We start from the raw sequence: 10816 nt of genomic DNA, 5'->3' as shown, positions 1-10816 counted from the left end.
GCTGGCTTTTCAAGTAAATGAAGTTTTAATGTTTTATATTCACCTTAAGCTCTCTAGCAGCTTTGGGGACTCTGTCCTTATCTCCTGCCAGCCGGAGGAGAATGAACAACAACCAAACACCATTAAGGTGGCTTCTTTCAATTCAAACTCTAATTCCTAAGGCACAATTCCTAGGTAGGACAGTGGAGAGCCACATGTCTGCCACAAGCTCATGAACACAGAAGAAATTAAGATAGAGGCTGGGCGCGGTCGCTCACGCCTGTAATCCCAGTACTTTGGGAGGCCGAGGCGGGTGGATCACGAGGTCAGGAGTTTGAGACCAGCCTAGCTAATATGGTGAAACCTCATCTCTACAAAACTTACAAAAATTAGCTTGGTATGGTAACAGGCACCTGTAATCTCAGCTATTTGGGAGGCTGATGCATGAGAATCGCTTGAACCTGGGAGGTGAAGGTTGCTGTGAGCCAAGATTGCGCCCCTGCACTCTAGCTTGGGTGACACAGCCAGACTCCATCTCAGAAAGAAAAAAAGGCCGGGCGCGGTGGCTCACGCCTGTAATCCCAGCACTTTGGGAGGCTAAGGAAGGCAGATCACTTGAGGTCGGGAGTTCAAGACCAGCCTGGCCAACATGGAGAAACCTCGTCTCTACTAAAAATACAAAAAAAATTAGTGGGGGTGGTGGTGCATGCCTGTAATCCCAGCTACTCAGTAGGCTGAGGCAGGAGAATTGCTTGAACCTGGGAGGCGGAGGTTGCAGTGAGCCAAGATCACGCCACTGCACTCCAGCCTGGGCAACAAGAGCAAAACTCAGTCTCAAAAAAAAAAGAAAGAAAGAAAGAAAAAAAATTATTCTATGGAATTTGTACCAATTGCAAAACTGAAAATAATAACAAACTATCAATTGTATATGTACTTACATGAAACTACTTAATATTTCATTTAGTATTGCTATTACTATTAATTGTTGTGGAGCAGAAGCTGAGTCTGTGTTCCATTACAAGGGAATGGTGTCCATTTCAAATTGTGCTGTCTTCACAGTGGGTGAGTAGGTGAGTAGAGAAATTTAGTAAATATTGTGCAAAACCAGATAATTTATATATTTCTTTTTTTTTTTTTTGTTTGAGACAGAGTCTTGCTCTGTCGCCCAGGCTAGAGTGCAGTGGTGCAATCTTGGCTCACTGCAAGCTCTGCCTCCTGGGTTCACGCCATTCTCCTGCCTCAGCCTCCTGAGTAGCTGGGACTACAGGCACTCGCCACCACGCCCGGCTAATTTTTTGCATTTTTAGTAGAGACAGGATTTCACCGTGTTAGCCAGGATGGTCTCGATCTCCTGACCTTGTGATCCACCCGCCTCGGCCTCCCAAAGTGCTGGGATTACAGACGGGAGCCACCACACCCGACCAATTTATATATTTCTGATAAGATTAAGGTATTCCTCACCTACCAGGCAAAGCAAAGACCAGGTTCTCTGGAGTCATCTCTCATGAAAAAATAGATGCTGACTGCTTCAAAACATGTATTGATTAAGGTAGAGGCATTCACCAGCCACTAACTGGGCTGGGATTATCAATTTATTGTTTTCCTTTGTGGACAGGTTTTCTGGGTGAGGAGAAAATTATTTTGCCTTTAATTATATTTTCCCAATGTTTAATAAATAAAGAGTATTTCTTGGACAGTTGAGTGCAGTTTGTATTTACTAGCTTATTTATTTATCTATTTATTTATTTATTTATTTATTTGAGATAGAGTCTTGCTCTGTCGCCCAGGCTGGAGTATAGTGGTGCAATCTCAGTTCACTGCAACCCCCGCCTCCCTGGTTCAAGCGATTCTCCTGCCTCACCCCCTCGAGCAGCTGAGATTACAGGTGCCCACCACCACGTTTGGCTAATATATGTATTTTTAATAGAGATGGGGTTTCACCATTTTGGCCAGGCTGGTCTCGAACTCCTGACCTCAGGTGATCCGCCTGCCTCAGCCTCCCAAGGTGCTGGGATTACAAGTGTGAGCCACCTCGCCCAGCCCGTATTTACTAGTTCAGATGCACTAAATCCTTCATAGAGCTATGGTTACCACGAGGCGTGGGGAATCCTTCAGTTCTTGGTCTTCCTCAAAGAAGGAATTCAGTCAGGAGACACACAGAAAGAGTTAAAGGGTTAAGTAACCTTTATTTAAAAAGAGAGGACATCAGAAGAATGAGCCAGCTCCTAATGCCTTAGTTTTTATGGGAGCTTTTAAAGTCATCAAAACAGTACACCCAGAAAGACAGAACAGGGTGGGCTGATCGAAAGGATATGTCTACTCCTACTAATGGCTGGGCAGATGTTTTTATGATAACTTTACATGATTATTCATGAACGTGCCATTCAGAAGTGTTCCGAGTAGCCAGGTGCAGTGGCTCACGTCTATAATCCCAGCACTTTAGGAGGCCGAGGTGGGCGGATCACCTGAGGTTGGGTGTTTGAGACTAGCCTGACCAACATGGTGAAACCCCATCTCTACTAAAAATACAAAATTAGCCGGGCATGGCGGCGCATGCCTGTAGTCCCAGCTACTCAGGAGGCTGAAACAGGAGAATCAATTGAACCTGGGAGGTGGAGGTTGCAGTGAGCCGAGATTGCACCATTGCACTCCAGCCTGGGAGACAGAGCAAGAACTTGTCTCAAAAAAAAAAAAAAGCAAAAGGCTGTTCTAGGATGGGTTATTAGAGAAGTGCTGACTGTCTGTGGGCAGCATCACTACAGCTATCAGTGGGCTGCGTTTCTAAAGATTCCTTTCCCGAGGGCTCTCTTGCTTGCTCACGCCTGCCTACCTGCCTACCCTAATATTTTCCTCCTCAAGAGATGGAGACCCTGAAAACCTTTGGGTGTAAGGACGTCGTGGGTCTTCTGTAACTACTTCCTGCTGACATGGGGCGAAGAAGTCATCAGGGTCTCCCTCTCTTGCTCTGTCTCAGAGAGGAAATTCCTCCATAGTTTCCCGGAATCTTCGCCCACTGGCATCCAAGGGGGAGATGTGCTTATAGGTGCTGGGGCCTCCAATGACAGCTAGCTGATATCCTTCCATTTGGGGGGACTTCATGTGAAATTGCTTTATCCTAGAAGAGACACACTTAATCAGTAAATTAAAGAAACAAGGGCCAAAGACAAAAAGTAAGAGTATAACTGTTGCTGGTCCCAGTAAAGGGACAAACCAGTTGAGGGAGGGGAGGGCAGACTTCACCGCCTCCCAAATGGCCCTTGCTGAAACACCTCCTTTTCCAAAGTCATGGAGCCACGTAGCCTCGTCATAGATCTTTTTTATATCCTCCTCTATCGCCCCACTGTTATTGACATAAACGCAACAGGATTTATTGATCACTGCACAGACTCCACCCTGCTCTGCTAAGAGGTAATCTAAGGCCAATCTGTTGTCCATGACTACGTTTGCTAGAGAATCTATGGAGGCCTTGAGTTTAGAGATGCTATCTCTGCTACTCTTAGCTATGTTTTCTATTTGTCTGGAGAGATTTCTGAGGGTAACATCATGATAAGTGAACCCTCCCCATGGGGCAATCATTCCTATGGCCGCTCCCATCCCTGCCAGTATTAGACCCAGAGCTCTTTTCTGTCTGGGTTGGGTGGTGTTATAAATGGTCACACCTATTCCCCGTGGTCCCAAAAGTCCCACAGCACATTCCCCCGTATGTTGGATGTTATTAATGCAAGTATAGAGGTTTGCCGTGGGAGGGGTTGAATAGGTTATCTTAGGACTTCCGTCAAAGGGCAGTTTATTTTTTTGCGGTCCACATAAAAATACATAGCCAGGAGGGGTACAGGCCCACCGGGGGATGTGGCTGTTGAACCACTTGTGTAACTGCGATTTCCACACTGCTGGAATAGTTCGATTGCATGTAGGGGATAGAGGCCCTCCCAGGGGAACAGTAGTTTTTGGCCACGTGGGGACAGTGTGTGCCTTGGGAAGCGAATATAGAACCCTCCATGTGATTAGCTCTTTTCCTTCCCAAGCTGCACAGCGGTTTTGGGGTGACTTGTCTCGATAATCGTTCATTTGTTTAGCTGGACACCAGTGAGTCAAGTTAGGGTGGCAGCCTGCTGAGGAGAAGCTCATGGGATGGATGGTGGGACCGGGGAATCCCTCCTCAGAGGTGTTCTTCCTGTCACAGTGTCCTTCAGGGCATGGACAACAGGTTTGGTTTAGAGAAGAGCAGTTGTAGAAATAGAAAGACGTTTTAGAGCTTTGATTGAGAGGTGGAGTGAGATCCAGGCAGGGGACTTGGTGCGCTGAGTTAGCAAGCGAAACCTGGAGCGGAACAGATTTATGTTGGCCTTCAGGGATTCCTGAACCAAATGTTAGGTTTAAAGAAAAATTTCTTACCAAAATATATTGGTAAGATGAGGACCTGGTGATGAAGTTGTGGCAGATCCAACAGTTGCTTAGATGGTTTCCCGAAGCAATTATTTTGGAAAAACTGACAAGGGAATTTTCACTCCACTGTGCCTGTGAGAGTAGGGGCATGGGAAGGAGGGAAAGATACAGGAAAAGGAATTTCTCTGCCATAGCTGATTCTCCCTTAAGCTTTGTGAAAGCAAAAGGAAAGTGGTGAAAATAGGAGAGACAAATAATGAAATGGTTAGATGGAGTGTTTAGTGAGAAAACAGGCTATTATCGGGACTTCAGGTGGCATGCCAGTGTGGGTCAAAATAAGGAGAAGAACCAATGCCACCACAACCAAGATTCCCCGTACTGAGATTGACTTTAGTTTTGGGTGAAAGGAGAGAAGGCTTTACTTATCTTTTCACTTGAAGTGGAATTTTAAGTTCTCCAGTGGCTCACAAGAATGCTCAGGTGCTGAATTCTGTTTGTGTGGTTCTTCGGGACCTTCCCACAGTTTTACTTGAGACTGATGTATCCAACTGGAGATGCCAGAAATGTTGATAGCTGTTGGGGTGGAAAGTAAGACAGTAAAGGGGCCTTTCTATAAGGGAGTTCAGACCCAGATGACCCGTCTCTCCAGGTTTTGATCAGGTTTTTTGACCCTGGTTGGTATAATGGGTGTTGATTCCTGAAAGGGTTGAGAGCAGGCAGTTCCTTTTGTCCAAACTCTTGAATGGCTTGTATTTTTTTTTTTTTTTTTTTTTGAGACGGAGTTTTGCTCTTGTTGCCCAGGCTGGAGTGCAATGGCGGGATCTCGGCTCACCGCAACCTCCGCCTCCCAGGTTCAAGCGATTCTCCTGCCTAAGCCTCCCGAGTAGCTGGGATTACAGACTCCCACCACCATGCCCAGCTAATTTTGTATTTTTAGTAGAGACAAGGTTTCTCCACATTGGTCAGGCTGGTCTTGAACTCCTGACCTCAGATGATCTGCCTGCCTCAGCCTCTCAAAGTACTGGGATTATAGGCATGAGCCACTGTGGCTGGCCTTTTTTATTTTTTATTTTTATTTGTTTGAGATGGAGTATTGCTCTTGTCTCCCAGGCTGGAGTGCAATGGTGCGATCTCAGCTCACTGCAACCTCCGCTTCCTGGGTTCAAGTGATTCTCCTGCCTCAGCCTCTCGAGTAGCTGGGATTACAGGTGCCTGCCACCATGCCCGGCTAATTTTCTTGTATTTTTAGTAGAGATGGGGCTTCACCATGCTGGCCAGGCTGGTCTCAAACTCCTGACCAGCCTGGTCACCTGATCAGGTGGTCAGCCTGGTCATCTGGCCACCTGGTCACCTGACAGGTGATCAGCCCACCTTGGCCTCCCAAAGTGCTAGGATTACAGGCGTGAGCCACTGCACTTGACTGTTTCCTTTTTCTTTTCTTTTTCTTTTTGTTTTGAGCCTGTTTTACAGCCTTTACAAAAATCAGGGTTTTCCCACGAGATCATGAAGATTTTCACATAAGGGACCTCTGACCATTTGTGTTGGTGTTGGCAGTAAAGGTCAAGCTGGAATATGGTATTAACATTTAAGCTCCCCACCTTTGGCCCTTCTAGTTCATATTTTGACCAAACTATATTGCAAAGGAAAATCAGTCTCTTTTGTTTTACAATGTGGGGATCAACCTTATCCCAGATTCCAGGGGGATCCAGGAGGGGAATCCTGGGATATAAATATCTGATTACTCATCTGAAAGACAAGACAAGGGAGAATGCAGGATAGAGGAAGTGTCCCTTTACCTATTTGGTGACTCATAAAGGTCAGGCATTCCAATCCTTGACCTAAATGAGGTGTCTCATGCCTCTGCCTGCAAGGGTGAAGTGTCCTTCACCTTGGAGCTCTGGAATTAGCCCTACCATGTGCTCTCCTGTTTGCATTCCTTCCTATTGTTTTGCTCAGAAGGATTTCTTAGGGATGCCCAGCAGTGATGCCTTCCACTCTTCCGTGTTGGGTAAGGATGGGTGGAAGAACGTCTGCCATGAGAGTAGTTCTCTTCTCTTCTCTCGTGTTCCCAGTGACCTTGGTTCTGCAGGAAGCCCAGTAGTTGTGCCCCTGCTGAATTCTGCAGAGAAGGGACTTCTAAAGTCCTTTTTTTTTGAGACAGTTTCTCTCTTGTTGCCCAGGCTGGAGTGGAATGGCGCTATCTTGGCTCACGGTAACCTCCGCCTCCTGGCTTCAAGAGATTCTTCTGCCTCAGCCTCCTGAGTAGCTGGGATTACTGGTGTCCACCACCATGCCCAACTATTTTTGTATTTTCAGTAGAGATGGGGTTTCTTTTTTTTTTTTTTTTTTTTTTTTGAGATGGAGTCTCACTTTGTCACCCAGGCTGGAGTGCAGTGGCACTATCTCAGCTCACTGCAACCTCCGTGTCCAGGGTTCAAGCGATTCTTCTGCCTTAGCCGCCTGAATAGGTGGGATTACAGATCCATGCCACCAGGCCCGGCTAATTTTTTAGTAGAGACAGAGTTCCACCATATTGGCCAGGCTGGTCTCAAACTCCTGACCTCATGATCTGCCCGCCTCAGCCTTCCAAAGTGCTGGGATTATAGGCGTCAGCCACCGTGCCCGGCCGATACAGGGTTTCTCCATGTTGATCAGGCTGGTCTCGAACTCGTGACCTAGGGTGATCTGCCCACCTTGGCCTCCCAAAGTGCTGGGATTACAAGCGTGAGCCAATGCGCCCGGCCTAGGTCTTCTTAATACATAATGATATTGGGCTAATACTGATGATTACAGGAACGGAAAAGATGTTGTATCTTCCCCCACTCTTAAAAGGTTCCTTGGGGATTATACAGAAAAAAATGCTTAAAAAGCATGGAAGCCCCCCTGGGGCTCAGAGTTAGTGAACTGGGCTGTTAAGTTGATTATATGATCACATAAACAGCAAGGGGAATGTGAGAAGCATTTTCTATCAGCTTATTCAACAAAAAGCAAAAAGGACCTGAGTACTTCATGGGTCTGTTACAATGGCCTAATGAGGTGGAGAAAGAGGTCCCCTGTGGCCCATTGGAAACCCTGGTTGTACAGAGAAACTAGAGAGTAAGGAAGTGGTCACAGGTGACCCTCTGGAGGAGCCAGGCAGTTCTGTTGAGGAGTCCCAGAATGAGGCATTCTTGAAGAGTAGGCAGGCGGAGAAGGACCCAATAATAAATGAGGGATTTCTTTTTTGAGACAGAGTTTGGCTCTTGTTACCCAGGCTGGAATGCAATGGTGCGATCTCGGCCCACTGCAATGTCCACCTCCCGGGTTCAAGCGATTCTTCTGCCTCAGCCTCCCAAGTAGCTGGGATTACAAGCGTGCACCACCACGCCCGGCTAATTTTTGTATATTTAGTAGAGATGGGGTTTCACCATGTTGGCCAGGCTGGTCTTGAACTCCTGCCCTCAGGTGATCCACCCCCCTCAACCTCTCAGAGTGCTGGGATTACAGGCATGAGCCACCGTGCCCAGCCAAAATGAGGGATTTCTTTAAGCAGGCATCCTCCCAGTGCTGGTCCCTCCAGTGAAAAAGGAGGCAAGGGAAAGGACAAAGCTGTCTCATTTCTGAGGAAAAAAGTATAAACATCAGCATAGGCCCTCAAAGGACTCTGGCGCCTGAGTGAAGCAAACACAGCAGGTCCTGGATAAACAGGCCCTGCAAGAGGCTTGCACCTGCAGGAAGAATTCATGAAATCCCCGCGGCGAGGAGAGGGACAGCAAAGAGTAAGCAGAGTGACCTGGGAGATTAATCAACGGTGGGGGCATATTGTGTTCAGGGGAGTGAACGGCCATGAACGGCAAGTGTAAGAGCTGACTTAACACAGGATTGCAGTTTTAGTTAAAAGATATGCGCTGGTCGCAGTGGCTCACGCCTGTAATCCCAGCACTTTGGGAGGCCGAGGTGGGCGGATCACGAGGTCAGGAGTTCGAGACCAGCCTGGCCAATATGGTGAAACCCCGTCTCTACTAAAAATACAAAAATTAGCCGGGCGTGGTGGCACACACCTGTAGTCCCAGCTACTCGGGAGGCTGAGGCAGAAGAATCGCTTGAACCCGGGAGGCAGAGGTTGCAGTGAGCCGAGATCACACCACTGCACTCCAGCCCGGGCGACAGAGTGAGACTCTGTCCCAAAAAAAAAAAAAAAAAAGTATATATATGAAGCTCCCCAGTCACTGCACAGCCAGGTGTATTCCCTGCCACCTTCACAAGCCTCCTGCAGGAAGGTTCACCATGTGTCTCAGATCTACTCAGTGTGGAGTTTAAAGTCTTCCCTCCTCTGCTTGTCACCCCTCAGGGTGAGCTGAGAAATCAGCCAGAGGGAGCAGAGTGACAGTGGCTGAAGGGAAATGGTATTGGGCAGTTGTTAGTGAACAGAGCCTAAGAGGAAAAACCCCTCCCCTTAAAGCTGCCAGAACTGCATTAGGGCAGGAGGTTCTTCAGTGCAGAAAGAAGCAGAGGTCGTCAGCCAGAGAATCTGGCACCAGCTTTTTGGCACTTACCCGGATAACCAGGCGAGGTAACCAGGTAACCAGCTGAAAACACCAGATGTTACCCGGAGGGGTGTGGAAGTCCTCTGGTTCTTGGTCTTCTTGGATTCATTCAAGAGATGCGCAGAAAGAGTTAAAGGGTAAATGCCCTTCATTTAAAGAGACAGGAGCTCAGAAAGAAGAGACACCCTGAACGACAGAACCGAGTGGGCTCCTGAAAAGGAGTCTGTCCTTACTAATGCTGGCCTGACCCTTTTAATGAGAACCTGACATGATTATTCATGAAGGGGCCGTGCACAGGCATTATTAGTAAGCATGTTGTGGGAAGTCCTTTGGGCAGGAATGTGCTCTGACTGTTCATGCACACATCACATGTCTCCTTAGCATCTCAAATCTCCACCCAGGGGTGTGGCTTTTATTTCTTTTTTCTTTTTTTTCTTTTTTTTTTTTTTTTTGAGACGGAGTCTCGCTCTGTCGCCCAGGGTGGAGTGCGGTGGCGCTATCTCGGCTCACTGCAAGCTCCGCCTCCCGGGTTCACGCCATTCTCCTGCCTCAGCCTCCCGAGTAGCTGGGACTACAGGCGCTGCCACCACGCCCGGTTAATTTTCTTTTTGTATTTTTAGTAGAGACGGGGTTTCACCGTGTTAGCCAGGATGGTCTCGATCTTCTGACCTCGTGATCTGCCGGCCTTGGCCTGCCAAAGTGCTGGGATTACAGGCATGAGCCACCGCACCCGGCCCTTATTTATTTTTTTCTAAAATCATATTTGAAAAAAGGGGGATGTGTTTCTCAGTATTATAATGAGCAAAAGGCCATTCTAGGATGAATTATTAGAGGAGTGCGCATGCTCCTGAATAGGCAAAATCCCCTAGCTGGGTTATTTCTGGCTAGGGCCTGATAATTCCCTTCCTGGGCCAGACAAGCCCAGCCACAAGCACAAGTGTAGGCAATGTAGCCACTGTCCTGCTTTTGCTGTCAGAAGGGGATTGTCAGTGGGCTGCGTTTCTTTTTTTATTTTTATTTTTTTCTTGAGACGGAGTCTGGCTCTGTTGCCCAGGCTGGAGTGCAGTGGCGCGATCTCGGCTCACTGCAAGCTCCGCCTCCCGGGTTCACGCCATTCTCCTGTCTCAGCCTCCCGAGTAGCTGGGACTACAGGCGCCCGCCACCACGCCCCGCTAACTTGTTTTGTATTTTTAGTAGAGACGGGGTTTCACCGTGTTAGCCAGGATGGTCTCGATCTCCTGACCTCGTGATCCGCCCGCCTCGGCCCCACAAAGTGCTGGGATTACAGGAGTGAGCCACCGTGCCCGGCCCAGTGGGTTGTATTTCTTAAGATTCCTTTCCCAGGGGCTCCCTTAACTGCTCATGCCTGGCTACCTACCTACTCCAAGCTGATTTGTTGGCAGAAAGACTTTATTTATTTATTTATTTATTTATTTATTTATTTATTTATTGAGATGGTGTCTTACTGTGTCACCCAGGCTGGAGTGCAATGGTGTGATCTCGGCTCACTGCAACCTCCAACTCCCTGGCTCAAGCGATTCTCCTGCCTCAGCCTCCCGAGTAGCTGGGATTACAGCCACATGCCACCACGCCCGGCTAATTTTTGTATTTTTAGTAGAAATGGTGTTTCACCACATTGGCCAGGATGGTCTCGATCTCCTGACCTCGTGATCCGCCCGCCTCAGCCTCCTAAAGTGATGGGATTACAGGCATGAGCCAATGCGCCTGGCGCTAGAAAGGCTTTTAAAGTAGTATCTAGTTCATCCACATTTGTATGTTTCTTCTATTCAACCTGAATGCAAATTTACCTAAAGCTTTTCCCCTGAGATCACAGAGAACAACTTTCTTCACCTTAATTTTATTTTCAGCTGGGCATGGTGGTGCCCTGTAATCCCAGCACACTGGGAGGCTGACACAGGCAGATC

General features: G+C 47.8%; 1 protein-coding gene across 1 annotated transcript; it reads right to left on the bottom strand.

Annotated features, from left to right (window-relative positions):
- Positions 1-2463: 2463 nt before the first annotated feature.
- Positions 2464-9118, bottom strand: ERVV-2 (endogenous retrovirus group V member 2, envelope). Its single transcript, NM_001307970.3, is given in 2 exon segments — positions 2464-4938; positions 8901-9118. A coding segment is annotated over 1 exon segment (1608 nt). The 5' UTR covers positions 4558-4938; positions 8901-9118; the 3' UTR covers positions 2464-2949.
- Between the last annotated feature and the right edge of the window lie 1698 nt (positions 9119-10816).

Source organism: Pongo abelii, chromosome 20 (assembly GCF_028885655.2).
Source record: "Pongo abelii isolate AG06213 chromosome 20, NHGRI_mPonAbe1-v2.0_pri, whole genome shotgun sequence".
Taxonomy (NCBI): Eukaryota; Metazoa; Chordata; class Mammalia; order Primates; family Hominidae; genus Pongo; species Pongo abelii.
This window is presented reverse-complemented; position numbering and strand designations above follow the sequence as displayed.